This window comes from Prionailurus viverrinus, chromosome C1 (assembly GCF_022837055.1).
Source record: "Prionailurus viverrinus isolate Anna chromosome C1, UM_Priviv_1.0, whole genome shotgun sequence".
Classification (NCBI taxonomy): Eukaryota; Metazoa; Chordata; class Mammalia; order Carnivora; family Felidae; genus Prionailurus; species Prionailurus viverrinus.
Window position 1 is genome coordinate 192,441,091 of NC_062568.1, and position 15,864 is coordinate 192,456,954.

The following is a 15,864-nucleotide window of genomic DNA, read 5'->3' on the forward strand; positions in this document are numbered from 1 at the left end:
CCTAAGTGAAAAGGAAAAAAAAAATATTAAGTAATAGGCAGTTATTGGAGGGAAGGAGGAAAGGGACAGAGAAAGAAGAAATAAAGCCACGCAGTCCAAGTGAGGCCTGGTTGGAAGGGAGTGAAGCAGACACAACAACATACCTCAGGGGGGAGACAGGTCAACAGACTTTAACAACGAAGGAGTCAGATGTTGAACTTGAGGTTAATTGTGAAGGGTAGTAGAATATGCCACCGCAAAATATACCACCTTCGCATAAAGATTATTTTGAGCTGAATCAAGAAGCAGCAAGCAGACCCAAGAAAAGTTCTCTGCTCTCCCTGTTTGCCTAAAAGCAGGACATAAATATATAAAGGTGCTCCCATCCCCTCGCTACCAGGAAGGAAAGAGGTTAATCACTGAGACAACCCCAGACCTTTATCAGATCAGAAGAATCTACATGAACTTTACTAAACTTTATTAACTAGCCCTTATCTACCACTGGCTTCCCCAAATATTTGCCTTCACATAATCTGCTGTGCCTGAACTCTCAAAAATCCTTTTCCTCTGTCTTGTCATTTCCCTACAAATTCATTGTTCTTCTGTTAAGACACTACGTAAGCCCAAGCTCTAACCACTCCTTTGCATAACTCATCAGAGAGGACTCCCATTTGTGTGTGTGTGTGTGTGTGTGTGTGTGTGTGTGTGTGTGTGTGTGAAATGCACAGGGTAATAAACTCCTATTTGGTTTTCTCTTGTTAATGTCTTTTCTCAGTGTAATTTGTGTGGCCCCAACCAATGAACCAAAGACAACTAGAAGGAAGAAGTGAAGTTTTTCCTTCTCTGCATTTGCAATGCTTCAGGGTAAACCCTGCCCCCAGATCTCACTCCCACCCCCAGAAAATCCTCAGCACATCAGCACAGGGCACAGGGCATACACTCTGTCTTAGGTAAGTGGGACTTTGTAGAAATCAAGGAAGGAGCTGAATTTTGTGTCTGGGCCCTTGCTATATAAAACAGAAAATTCCACATGTAGGGAGTCAAGAAAAATTATCCACAAAGGAGCTTAGGTAGGGTACCTAAAGATTTGCAGATATCTGTGGGAAGGCTTTGGACCTATGCTAGCATAACAGCATTGCTGTTAAGAATGAAACTCTGGAGTGCCTGGGTGGCTCAGTCGGTTAAGCCTCTGACTCTTGATTTCAGCTCAGGTCATGATCTCACAGTTTGTGAGATCAAACCCTGCATAGGCCTCTGTGCTGAGTATGGAACCTGCTTGAGATTCTCTCTCTCCTTCTGCCCCTCCCCACTCATGTTTGCTCTCTCTCCTCTCTCTTTCTCTCTCTCTTCCTAAAAAATAAAAGAAAAAAGAAAAAAGAATGAAACCTCTGCAGCAGATAGCCAGGTTTGAAATCCAATTTCTGCTACCTATCTTCTAGTTATGTGACCTCACCTGTAAAATCAGGATAGTAAACAGTCATCTACCACCCAGTTGTCATGGGGATTATATGCACTAATAGTATATAAAAAACATTCAAAATAGCGCTTGATGTGTAGTAAGTGCTTAATAAGTATTAGTTTGACATAAATAGAACACTGCACCCAATATTGACAGATTGCACAATTTTTTTTCAGGTACACGTGAAATATTTATCAAAATTTAACAATATGCTGGGCAATAAAGCAAATATCAAATTTCAAAAGACCAAAATTAGAGTATGTACTCTGACCACAGAGGAATTAAGCTAGAAACCAATCACAGATAATTATGGAAATCTTAAAAATTTAGCAATGTAATTCTAACTCTTGAATCAAAGAGGAAATCACAACAGATATCAGAAAATATTTTGAACTGAATAATAACAAAGAACATATCAAAACTCATGGGATGCAGCTAAAGCAGGGCTTTGAGGGAAATTTATAGCTTTAAATGCATATATTAGAAATGAAAAAAAATCTCAAAATCAATGACCTAATAAGCTTCCATCTCAAAAAGCTAAAAGAAGAGCTGATCAAATCTAAAGAAAGTATAAAGGAGGAAATACAGGGGCACCTGGGTGGCTCAGTCAGTTAAGCATCTGACTCTTGATTTCGGCTCAGGTCATTATCTCATGGGTCATGAGCCCAAGTCGGGCTCTGTGGTTGGGATTCTCTCTCTCTCTCTCTCTCTCTCTCTCTCTCTCTGTCCACCTCTCCCCCACTCACATTCTCCCTCCCTCTCTCTCTCTCTCTCCCCCCTCGCCCCAATAAATAAATAAATAGATAAATAAATAAATAAATAAACAAACTTTAAATAGGAAATACTAGAAAATAAATATACAATAAAGCAAATCAACTAAGCCAAAAGCTGGCTCTTTGGAAAGATAAAAAACGGATACACCCCTAGCAAGAGTGAACAAGAAAATAAAGAGAAGACACAAATTACCAAACTCAGGAAAGAAAAAAAGGGACATAAGCCATTGATCCTTCAGACATCAAATAAATATAATTAGAGATTATAACCAACTTTATGTCAAGAAATATGATGATTTAGGTGAAATAAATTCCTTAAAGCCCAGTACACCAAATAGATACAATTATAGAAAATCTTAATGTTCATGAAGCTCCTGGGTGGCTCAGTCAGTTAAGTGTCCAACTCTTAGTTGGACAGTGGTCATGATCTCACAGTTTGTGAGTTCAAGCCCTGAGTCCAGCTCTGTGCTGCTAGTGCAGAGCCTGCTTGGAATTCTCTGTGTCCCTCAATCTCTCTCTGTCCTTTCCCCATGTGCACATTCTTTTTCTCTCCAAACAAATAAACGTTTTAAAAAAATCTTAACACTCTACTACCTATTTTAGAAAGTAAAACTATTGGGGCGCCTGGGTGACTCAGTGGGTTAAGCATCCAACTCTTGATCTTGGCTCAAGTCATGATCTTGTGGTTTGTGGGATTGAGCCCTGAGTTGGGCTCTGTGTTGACAGTGTAGAGATTGCTTGGGATTCTCTCTCTCCCCCTCTCTCTGCCCCTCCCTCACTCTCTATCTCTCAAAATACATAAACTTTAAAAAGAAGAAGAAGAAGAAGAAGAAGAAGAAGAAGAAAATAAAACTGTTAGTAATTACATTGCCACAAAGAAAATTCCAGGCCCAGGGGCACCTGGGTGGCTCAGTTGGTTGAGCATCTGACTCTGGCCTAGGTCATAATCTCACTGTTCCGGAGTTCGAGCTCCACGTCGGGTTCTATGCTGACAGCTCAGAGCCTGAAGCCTGTTTCGGATTCTGTGTCTCCCTCTCTCTCTCTGCCCCTCCCCTGCTCACGCTCTGTCTCTCTCTCTCAAAAATAAATAAACATTAAAAAAAACTTTCTTTAATTAAAAAAAAGAAAGAAAACTCCAGGCCCAGATGGCTTCGTTGCTAAATTCTTCCAAACATTTAAGGAAGAAATTATACCAATCTAGCCCAAGTCTTTCAGAGAATAAATATTAGCCATCATTACTTTGTTGTTCTTCAGCAAAAAATTTTCTATGAAAATTTCAGTCTCACAGTGGGTGCCTGCGGGAGGCACTGAGTATCCTGGGAACCAGGGCTGGGACTCTTACCATCCTCGTCTGTCTGGAAGGTGACCTCCTTGCCCTCCTTGCGTCCCTCGGGGTTCGTGAGGATGAGCCGCACGTGAACGTTCCGGTAGGGGGGCAGGTTCTTGATGGTGTAGCGGCTGACGCCCCGCTCCATCTTCACACACTCCCGGATGGTCTGGTTGTGGCTGCTGCCCAGCGTGTAGTGATAGCACAGGGACACCGTGTACGTGTGGCAACGTGTCACATTGTAGCCCAGAGGTTCCCACTGCAGCATCAGCTGGCGGGCCTGGATCTCAGCGAAAGCCAGGCCTTTGGGGGCCCTCATGGGTTCTGGGGAACCCGGGAAGCAGAGAGGAGAAGGTAGAGGAAGTGGGAAGAGAAGTGGGGCAGGAGAGAAAATATCAGTCAGCTGCTGAGATCATCCTTCTTTTGCCCTCAAGAGTTCAAGAGACCATCTAGAACAGGGAGTCAGTGTGTGTGTGGTGGAGACAGGTGGGGCCACATCTGAATCCTAGCTCTGCCCTGTGCACCTGGCAACATTGGCTGAGTCCCTTCACCTCTCTGAGCCTTAGTTTCCTCACCCACAAAAGGGGTTAATATGCCCTACCTCACAGGACGGTTGTAAAGTTTAAGGTAATGTGTGTAAAGCATGTGTGACAATGGCCACAAAAATGTTAGCGATAATTTTTTTTTAATTTTTTTAACGTTTATTTATTTTTGAGACAGAGACAGAGCGTGAATGGGGGAGGATCAGAGAAAGAGGGAGACACAGAATCTGAAACAGGCTCCAGGCTCTGAGCTGTCAGCACAAAGCCCGACGTGGGGCTCAAACCCACGGACCGCGAGATCATGACCTGAGCTGAAGTCGGACACTTAACCGACTGAGCCACCCAGGTGCCCCCAATTTTTTTTTTAATAACACAGTTCACCTCCTAGTTCAAGGTCATCCTGGAAGACATCAGGACAGTCCGAATCAACCAAATGCTGTATTTTTCTTAATTTATTAATTCCAAGCTTGTTCTAAAAAAGCTTATAGTAGGGGCGCCTGAGTGGCTTAGTTGGCTGAGCGTCCAACTTCAGCTCAGGTCATGATCTCACAGTCTGTGAGTTTGAGCCCCACGTTGGGCTCTGTGCTGACAGCTCAGAGCCTGGAGCCTGCTTCAGACTGTCTCTCTCTCTCTCTCTCTCTCTCTCTCTCTCTCTCTCTCAAAAATAAATAAACATTAAAAAAAATTTTTTAAATAAAAAGGCTTATAGTGATACATACAATGCAATAATATATAGAAATCAGGATGATGGGGGAAATGAGAGTCAAATAATTAAATAATGCCAGAGAATGTTAGGAAAACAGAAATTCATGCCACGGGGTCCCATGCAGGTCCAAAGATAAGGTTCAAATTGAGTGGTGACTTCCCTGATTGCCAAAGCAAAAAGGGAAATACAATCTGTCACATAAGGGCAATAAGAACAATGACAGTTAACATTTACTGGGGGGGCTTTGTATGTGCCAGGCCTTGCTCCAGAGGCTTTAAAACACTTTATCTCATTTAATCTTCTCGGCAATCCAATAGACGGGTGCCATTATTAGCCCTGTCATATAGCCATGGAAATGGAGGCACAGAGGGATTAGGTAACTTGCCCACAGTCAGTCCCACAGATGGTTAAGCGGTGAAGCTGGGATGCAAATTTGGACAGGCTGACTCCAGAATCCATACTCTTCACCACCACTACCTGCCTCTCCATGAGGAATTCACGGTCAACAACAACATCACACCAATGCCACAGGAGGTACAGCTCCCCCAACACAAGGGGGAGCATGTCACTGTGCTTTGTAGCCTCTTGATCAATCCATGAAGCCACTTATAAAATGGTAAAAGCACACAAACAAACAAACAAACAAACAAACAAACAGAAACACGAGGCTTCTGGAGCAAAGCGAGGATGGAGCCCAGGTGCTCAGCCCCTGGTTCTACATCTGCGTTGACCAGCTGTGTGATCTTAAATCTCCGGGCCTCAATTTCCTCATCTAGAAAATGATGGAGGAAGCCAAGATTACTGACGAACCTTCTCTTTTCTGGCGCCCTAACTCCGTGAGATGCAGTTTCATTACCCTCAAGTTCCGCGAGCACCTGCAAAGCGTCCCCAGTTAGAGACTCTCAGCACATGCCTCAGATGAGGAAATGCTGCCACTTGGCCTCTTGAGATGATTAAGTATGACCCTATGACCATGTCCCTGTGACTCATTTGCTCAGAATGCTTTTCCACAGGAGCCGCAAAGGGAAACACCAGCCCAGGCTGCTCTTTAGTCGGGAGGCCAGAAGTAGCACAGCGTTTGATGCTGGCCCAAGGACAGCACAATCCAAACTTCTATTTCCACCAGAGCTGTCCTTTCTTCCCTGGGCCACGGCCAAGTGGCAGGCTCCAGTCACAGATCAGGCCATCAAAGACGTATTTCAGCGCCTGCTAGGAGCAAGGCCCGCCTCTTGACTTCTTACAGAGTCTGGCTTCCTTCTCCCCCCACGAGCAAGGCAGACTCAATCCCTACCCGACGGAGACATTAAGGGGCTGATTCCACTGCTCGCCGCACCCCAGGGGCTGCTGGCTGAAGCCCACTTACCACACTTATGTTTCCTCTCCCTTTCCTGGCCCACAGAACTTTTCCTAATGTTTTATATACACAGAGAGAGAGAGAGAGAGAGATTATTTATTTTTGCAAGAGAGAGACAGAGAGCAGGGGAGGGGCAGAAACAGGGGAAGGGAGAGAGAGAATCCCAGGCAGGTTCCATGCTGAGCGCAGAGCCCAACGCAGGGCTTGAACCCACAAACCACGAGATTGTAATCTGAGCCGAAACCAAGAGTAGGACACTTAACCAACTGAGCCACCCAGGCGCCCCCCGCCCCGCCCCCACCAATGTTTTTCTATCCGGTTTCATTTTAACCCACGTTCTTAGCTGTTCAGAGTACAGGGGGCGGGTTTTGGGTGTGTCCACTCTGCCACCTTGTTCAGAGACCTTTGCTTTATTCCCTGACTTCCAGGCCCTGGTCCTGGCTGCCCCATGGGTACTGTGTGTCCCAAGGTGTCCATGGGAGTCAAAGCACCACTGCTTTATTTGTTCCCTGCATCCCTGCTCACATCCCTGCCCCCGGGGGACACCTGCCCCACATGCCTTTCCACCCTTGCAGGTTTGGCCAATGTGCACTGCTTCCTTCACCCTCCTGCAGCAGTTAGACAAAGGCACAAAAAGTTACATGTAAACCGGTGACACAGGCTGGGTCCGTACTATGACAAACAGGACAGTAAGTGTTCCATCCAAAAGGGACAGCTGTTTCTCAGCTCCAGACAATGTTCCCATGTAGGACTACAGACTCAGGGTGGCGAGATCCTCCCCCTTTAAAAAAAAAAAAAAAAAAAGATTCTATTTTTAAATAAATATACTCAATGTAGGGCTCAAACCCACAACCCCGAGATCAAGAGTCACACACTCCACCGACTAAGCCAGCCAAGGGCCCCAAGATCCTCCCATTTTTTTAAGAGAAGCCAGAATTTCATATTTTTATGTGAAATCTCCAGGTTTTTAACTATTGGCAACCCAGGGTGCCTGGGTGGCTCCGTCGATGGAGTGTCTGACTCTCGATTTGGGCTCAAGTCATGATCTCAATGGGATCAAGCCCCACATTGGGCTCTGCACTGAGCATGGGGCCCACTTACGATTCCCTCTCTCTCCACCTACCCCTCTCCCCTACTCACATGCTTGCTAGATAAAGAGAGCCAGCCAGCCAGCCAGCCAGGTGGATAAATCCTGGCAACCTACTCAGGTTTTTGTAAAAACCACTTTGTAGGTCACTAAATAACTAACCGCCCACCTGGAGGAAGAAACTTCCACCCTCATGCCTCACTCTCCAGACGCTGTGTTAGCCGCCACCCCCCACCCCCCACCCCCCCCCCCCCCCCGGTCCACCTCACTGGATTGAGGGAGTCTTCGAAAAGAAAGCTCACTCTCCTCACCCCACCCTGATCAAATCTGGGCGGACCCAGGAGCTCAAATCATTTGTTGACTACAGACGGATATGTTGATTGAGGGGTGTGAATTCACGAGTCGCTGTTTCCAAAAACCATTTGGCACCCACACATTCTCTCTTCAGCTGCCAGCACAGGCTGGCAAACAGCCCTTGGGGACCTCAAAGCCCCAGCCCTCTAAACTCCACCACACTGCAGGCCACTCAGAGATCAGAGGTCAGACGCACAAGAAAATAAGGAGGCTCACAGCGAATACCTGTTAAATCACGACACACAGTGCTGATTTTAATAATGCGAAGGAGGATGCAATAACCCTGAAACTTTCAACTGTTTCTCGCAGGAGGGGCTTTGAAGCAGGGCGGGTGCTCCAAAGCGCAAATCCTATCTCCACCTCTCATTGGTTCTGTGACTTCAGGCAAGTTGCTTTGTTCCCTCTGAACCTGGACTGAAAAATGGAGATAGTAACGCCTGCTTTGAAGAGCAAGTGGCAGAGTCACGGGCAAGGATGTGAGCCAGACTGCCCGGCCTCTCGTAATTAATAAACATGTGCGTGCTAAGATGAGGTAACGGTAGAAATAGAAATTAGTACAACCAGTTTTTAAAGCAATATACGTCGAAGCCCTTTCTTAAGCCACTCCTGACTATTTATCCTACAGAAATTACTCAGGGGGGGCGGGGGGAAACACTATAAGCACCAAGTTTTTCAATGCAGTATTATTTATGATAACCAGGATCTGGAAACAAAATCGTCCAGCAATATGGAGACACTCCATGGACCTCTATAAGCCAATAAACATAATTATAAACAACACAACACATGGTACACCCCAAAGAGAAGGAAGCAGGATACAGAATGCCTTCTACATCCCAATGACAGGGGTGTAAAACTGTGTACCGTAGGCATATGGGCAGAGATTTGAAGAAGACAGAAAAACTGGGCTAGGATAGTGAGGTGTAGAGTGATTTTTGTTAAATGTCTCTTCCTGACATTATATTATTGCTTTTACACTAAATCATATTGTAGGAGGGGAGTTTCAGGGAGATGGGGTGGGGAGGATAACACAGCGGACCAACAGCAAAACAATTGCTGGTCAAGATGCCTAAGTGGGACGAGGGGTGAGTCGGGGGGCGGGGGTGGGGCAGAACATCAATGAAGGAAGCAAGTCGTTAAGACGGGCAGGATGAGTTGCTTGGGTTCTGTGCGTCTGGTCCCTGCCCCAGCTTCCATCCTCACCAGCCTGTGTGAAAAGTTCAGCAGTGCCTGGCACAATGTGGGGACTCAGCCCACGACAGCAATCGCTGTCACCGTGGCTGCTGCTGTTGTTTCAAACGCTTCCCTAGAAATCGGGATATTCTCACTTTGGCTCTGACTCTGCTATGGACTCACTGGGTAGATCTGGGCAAGGGACTAACTCTCCAAATCTCAGTTTACTCATCTGCAAAATGGGAATTAGCTACCACTCTCGCCATGAAACCCGGGGTCCTGACCCCAGCCCCCTCTCTGGGTTTCAGTACCCCCCCACCGTACACTAAAGGGGAGTAGAACAGAGATCAACTTCGGATCCCCTGGCTCTGATTTTTCTTTTGAATACCTGACCAGAACTGGCTTTGAAGAGTTAAAAACACCGTAATGATAACAACTGTCATTTGCTGAGTACTTACCATATGAGACGCCATCGTCACACGTATTTAGTGCATTTACAGGCGATTATTTGCAGTTAACCTGAAACACTGGGAGGCCCGAGGGTGCAGGCCTCACATCTCCTCTCTTTGCCATCTACACTTATTCCCTAAAATCTAAGCACTAAATCAGGGGTCCTCAACCTTGGCACCACTGACATTTGGGACTAGAGAATTCTCTGTTGTGGGAGCTGTTTGTGCACCGGAGGACTTCAGCAGTTCCCCTGGCTTCCCGTACCCTTCAGATGCCATTATCACTCCACCCCCGGCTGTAATAACCAATGTCTCCAGACACTGCAAATGTCTCCCGGGAGACAAAATCACCCCCGGTTGAGAACCACCAGGGTAAAAGATCCCAGCCAGTCTCCTGGCTTTAAACACCATCTCTGTCTACACTGATGACTTCCAAATTTATGTCCGCAGCCTGAACCTCTTCCCTGAACTGCACACTCGTAAATCCATCTGCCTGACGGATATCTCCGCTTGAACGTCTAATAGGCATCTCAAAGTCAACATTTCCAACACAGAACTCTTGATCTACGGCACCCCATCACACCTGCCCCTCTGCAGTCTGCTCGTTTCCAGCAAATGACAACTCCATCCTTGCAGCTGCTCGAGCAAAACACCTTGGAGCCATCCTTGACTTCTCTTCTCCTCTCTCTTATTGCATAGCCCGCCCATCAGCAAACGCAGTCAGCTCGACCTTCACAATAAACCCCGGAGCTAACCGCTTCCCACCACCGCCGCGACCTCTCGGCTGCACTGTTACAGCAGCCTCCTCACTGGTCTCCCCTCCGGTCCTCGCCCTCCTAGAATCTACTCTTCACAAAAGGGCCAAAGTCATCCTTTTATACAAAGTAGGTGATGTCACCCCTGCTCTCCAAATCCTGCCATGGTGGCGCCCAGTTCACTCAGTGTCAAGTGACTCTGCATCCCACATCCCCAGAGTGACTTGGCCGTCCTCTCGGGCCATCTCCTCCCTCAGTCACTAGGCCACAGTTACACTGGTCTCCTTCCTGCTTCTCCGTGTGCCAAGCATCCCCCAGCCTCCAGGTCCTTGAGCCCTACTGTTCCATCTGCCAGGCTTGCTCCTTCCTCCAGCAATTTCTCCAGCTTCTATGTGGCTCAGTGGCTCGCCTCCCTCAGGTCTTGCTCATAAGTCACCTTCTCAGTAAAATGGTCCCTTGAGCCTTTTAAAAATAACAATCGTCCTACCCCCCCCCCCCCACCCTGCTTTATTCTTCACGGCACTTATCATCATCAAACTATAAATCTCACCTGTTTTACTGTCTTCTCCTGCTACAATGTGAGTTCCGTGCCCGAAGGAGGCACTCACATGCTAATAGCCTTGCTTGGCTCTGTCATAGTCCCACATCCCTAGCAACTACCATAGTGCCCGATGCATAACAGGCACTCAATAAACATTTGTTGAATGAACCCTGACACCGACTCCTGTGTGGTAAAGATTCTTATTCTTCTCATGCTGTAAAACAAGGGCATGAAAGCTCTAAGGTTAAGTAACCTGACCTAGATCCCTCAGTGAGAAAGTGATTCCCATGGGAACACTCTGCATTCTGATGCACCACTCAAGAGTTTCTTCAAATGTGGCACTCAACTGGATTTTTAGGTGGCTCCCCAGATCAGCTCTGAAAAACACTTAAGAACACAGGCTGTCAAAAGATGAAAACCTCGTCTCTTAACCAAGAATTAACTCAAAGTGGATCACGGACTCAAATGTAAAACGTAAAACTGTAACTCTTAGGAAAAAAAACCGGAGCAAATCCTTGAGATCGAAGGCGAGGCATGGAGGTCTTAACCTTGACGCCAAAAGCACAACTCATAAAAGGAACTTTTGATAAACTGGCCCTCATGGAAATTAAAAATGGGTGGGGCGCCTGGGTGGCTCCGTTGGTTCAGCATCCGACTCTTGATTTCACCTCAGGTTGTGACCTCACAGTCGTGGGATCAAGCCCCACGTGGGGCTCTACTGACAGCTCGGAGCCTGCTTGAAACTCTCTCTCTCCCTCTTTCTCTGTCCCTCCCCCACTCGTGAGCACATGCGCTCTCTCTCTCTCTCTCTCTCTCTCTCTCTCTCTCTCAAAATTAATAGATACATAAACATTACAAAAAAAAATGGTTGCTCTGTAAAAGCCCAGGTGAAGAGTATGAAAAGGCAAGCTAAAAGCAGGGAGAAAATATTTATACACTATATACCCAACAAAGACTAGTATCTACAGTGTGTAAAGAACTCTCAAAACCCAAAAGGAATGAATGAATAACCCAATTACAAAATGGGCAAAGACATGAACAATTCACCAAAGAGGATACACAGACGTCAAAGAGCACATGGAAAGATGTTCAATAACATTAGGCATTCAGGAAGCGCCACTTAAGACCAGGATGGGCGATCACTACACATCCCTCAGAATGGTTAAGAGAAATGATGACAATACCAAATGCTGGCAAGGGCGCAGGAAACTGGATCACACATACATTGCTGGTGAGAATGTAAAACAATACAGCCATTCTGGCAGTTTCTGATCAAAACAAAATACGCGATTATCATGGGGACCCATCAGTTGCACCTGTGGGCATTTATCCCAGAAAAAATGAAGACTCGTGTTCGTGCAAAACTCTGTACACAAATGTTCACAGCAGCTTTACTTGTAACAGCCCAAAATAGGAAATAGTCCAGATGTCCCTGAACAGGTGAATAACCATTCACCTGTTAAACAAATTGCCGTGTGTCTACACCATGGAATACTACTCAGCAATAAAAAAGAATGAACTACCAATATACACAACTTGGATGAGTCTCCAGGGAATTATGCTGATCAAAATAGCCACTCTTTTTTTTTTTTTTACATTTATTTTTTTTTTGAGAGACATAAAGAGAGCACAAGTTGGGGAGGGGCAGAGAGAGAAGGAGACACAGAATCCAAAGCAGGCTCCAGGCTCCGAGCTGTCAGTACAGAGCCCAACACGGGGCTTGAACTCACAAACCATGAGATCGTGACCTGAGCCGAAGTCGGATGCTTAACCAACTGAGCCACCCAGGCGCCCCAAATAAGCCACTCTTACTGCCAAGACAATTCAATGTGAAAAGAATACTCTTTCCAACAAATGGTGCTGGGACAACCAGACATCCACAAGCAGAAGAATGAAGCTGGTCCCCTACCTCACACCATGTGCAAAAACAAACTCAAAATGGATCATGGACCTAAATGCAAGAATTCAAACTATAAGAGTCTTAGAAAAAATAGGGGTAAATCTTTGTGACTTTGGATTAGGCAATGGTTTCTTAATATGATATCAAATGCACAAACAACAAAAGAAAAAACAGATAACCTGGACTCCCCCAAAATGAAAAACTGTTGTGCTCCAAAGGATACCATTAAGAAAATTATAAAACAACCCATAGAATCAAAGAAAATATTTGTAAGGGTCCAGGACCCAGAATACATTAAGAATTCTTACAAGTCAGTAATACAAAGACAAATAACTTTGAGTGCCTGGGTGGCTCAGTCAGTTAAGCACCCAATTACAGCTCAGGTCATGATCTCACAGTCTGTGGGTTTGAGCCCTGCATCAGGCTCTGTGGTGACAGCTCAGAGCCTGGAGCCTGCTTCGGATTCTATGCTCCCTCTCTCTCTCTCTGCCTCTCCTCAGCTTGCACTCTGTCTCTTTCTCTCTCTCAAAAATAAATATTAAAAACATTTTTTTTTAAAAAAAGACAACCCAACTTAAAAATGTGTAAAAAATCTGAATGGACATTTCTACAGAGAAGACATACAAATGTCCAATGAGCACATGAAAAATTGCTCAATATCATTAACCATCAGTGAAACTCCAATCAAAACCCCACTGAGATACCATTTCACACCCACTATGAGGGTGATTATCAAAAGACAGATAATAACCAGGGTTGGTGGGAACGTAGAGAAACTGGAAACTTCACACACTGCTGACGGGAATGTAAAAATGACAGCTGCATACAATGCAATATTGTTTGGCAATAAAAAAGGATAAAGTAAATATGTGCTACCACCTGGATAAACCTTGAAAACATTATGCTAAGTCGCAAAGACTACATATTGTATGATCCCATTTATATGAAATGTCCACCAAGAGGCAAATCTACAGAGACAGAAAGCAGTTTTAATGGGTGCCTAGGGCTGGAGATGATAGAAGGAAATGTGGGGAGGGATAGACTACTAAAGAGTGCAAGGTTTCTGGGGTGCCCAAGTGCCTCAGTCTGTTAAGTGTCCAACTCTTGATTTCAGCTCAGGTCATGAACTCGCTGTACTGACTGTGGAGCCTGCTTGGGATTCTCTCTCTCCCTCTCTCTCTCTCTCGTGCGCACTCTCTCTCTCTCTCTCTCTCTCTCTCTCTCTCTTTCAAAATAAACAGAAAAAAAGAGTACAAGGTTTCCTTTTGGGGTGATGAAAGTGCTCGAAAACTTACTGTGGTGATGGATGCACCCCTCTGAATATACTATAAACCACTGGACTGTGTACTCTAATGAGTGAATTTATGAGATGTGAATTAAATCTCAATAAACCTGTTCCCAAATTTTTAAAAGTCAATTTCAAAAGGTTATATGCTATATGATTTCATGATTTATGTAACATTTTTGAAATGGCAAATTTTTTTTCAGTTTATTTTGAGAGACAGAGAATGCCAGCATGGGAGGGACAGAAAGAGAGGGAGAGAGAATCCCAAGCAGGCCCCACACCGCACAGTGCTGGACGAGGTACTCGATCCCACAAGTCATGAGATCATGACCTGAGCTGAAATCAAGAGTTGGACGCTTAACCCACTGAGCCATCCAGGTGCTCCTGAAATGGCAAAATTTTAGAAATGATGGACAGATTAGTGTTTTCCGGGGGCTGGGGTTGGAGGAAGGGAGGCAGGTGAGTATAGATAAAAAGGGCCATACAAACTGACTGAACCATCCAACATCTTGACTGTGGTGATAAGCACACAAGCCTGTACATGTGATAAGTTGTATAGCACTAACTACATGCACACACACAAACAGGGACAAGGGAAACTGGGCAAGTCTGAGTAAGATCTGTGGATTACATAAATGTCAATACCCTGACTGTGATATTATCCTACAGGTCTGCAAAATGTTACCTTTTCAGGAAACAGGGTAAAGTGCATCGGGAATCTCTGTAGCTTTTCTTTTCTTCTTTTTTTTTTTTTTTTTTTTTAAGTAATCTCTATACCCGATATGCGGCTCAAACTCACAACCTGGAGATCATGTACCGACTGAGCCAGCCAGGCACGCTGGCAGTTTTTCTTACGGCTGCGTATGAATCTACAATTATCTCAATAAAACTTCAATTATAATATACTGCAATCTGTCCTGTTCTATTCTCAATTTCTCTTCAGATTAAACAATGTCCTCCGGTGCATGAGTGCCACAGCTCCTAACAGCTGCTTATACCCTTTTTAAGGAGAAGGAGCAGACCTCAGGTTCAGATGCCCCCACAAGAGACTCTAGCTGAAATTTAATAACGCACTTTTTTTTTTCAGTTGTTTATCTAGATGGTATGATGTGGAATTAAGAACACAAATTCTGGAGCCAGCCAGTCAGGGATCCCAATGCCAGCTCTGCCACTCACTAGCCAGTCACTTAACATCTCTGTACCTCAGACACCTCATCTGTAGAATGGGTATGACAAGAGTACCTAGATCAGTGTTGTGAGTTTTAAATCACTGTGCGCGTGTGTGCGTCTGACTCTGTGTGTGTGTGTGTGTGTGTGTGTGTGTGTGTGTGTGTGTGTGTGTTCATAGACATACGTATAGCGTCAGGCACAAACTCTTAGCTATCATTATCTTTACCAAAACAAGGACTAGGGGGAAATAACCTTTTAGAAAGTTTTAGAAGCACAGGTGCTGACCATATTACCTCTCAGAATGTATCCCCTTGGTCCCTCCCACGGTAGCCCTGAGCCCATACCCGGGTGTCCGGAGGTAGGAGTTGGGCCGGGAGGCACCCACCTGCGCACTTGGTGCGGCTGATGAGGGGTGGCCCAGGGCGGCCGGTGCCGCCATCACCTGGGCGCGTGAGCAGCACACTGATCTCGTACTCCGTGTCGGGGTCAAGGTGCCACAGCTTGTAGGTCTGCAGGCTGACGGCGTGCACCTCCGCCCATGGGCCGCGGGACATGCGGTACTCAATCTCCTTGCGCACGATCGGCCCGTCGCCAATGATGGAGTTGGTGTTGAGCTGGATGATGAGGTAGGTGGGACCCGCGCGCAGCAGCTGCGGCGGCGCGATGGGGGTGGGGGGCTCTGCGAGGACGTGAGGAAGAGGTGGAGCCGAACGATGCGCTGTGAGACCCTGCCCTCAACTCGGGATCCCAGCACACCCAAGTCCCCAGTGACCTTCCCTGTCTTCCCAGGGGCCCTGATCAAACGCCCAGACCCTCGACTAGACTTCCTCGCTCGTGCCCACTAAATCCCCAGGCCTTAAGGGGTGTCCGCTCCAAAGGCTGTCCCCGCCCTCATCCTTAAGCCTACACCCTGTCCCTCACTCCCCTCTGAATCCCCAAAGACTAGCGTTCAGGAGCTGACCGCACCCCCGTCGGATCAACCCCGGATCCCCACAGCCTGACCCGCCTGC

General features: G+C 46.2%; 1 protein-coding gene across 5 annotated transcripts in view; it reads right to left on the reverse strand.

The window, feature by feature from the left end:
* Positions 1-15,864, reverse strand: part of LOC125172465 (receptor-type tyrosine-protein phosphatase U) — a 79,343-nt gene that overhangs the window by 43,295 nt on the left and 20,184 nt on the right. For 4 of the 5 annotated variants that reach the window (XM_047870600.1, XM_047870598.1, XM_047870603.1 and 1 more), the window contains 2 exons: positions 15,240-15,533; positions 3,554-3,862 (listed from right to left, as the gene is read on the reverse strand). In XM_047870600.1, the coding sequence (XP_047726556.1) occupies positions 3,554-3,862; positions 15,240-15,533 (603 nt within the window). The remainder of the gene's footprint in view (positions 1-3,553; positions 3,863-15,239; positions 15,534-15,864) is intronic. The other variant, XM_047870602.1, reaches the window with a different exon arrangement.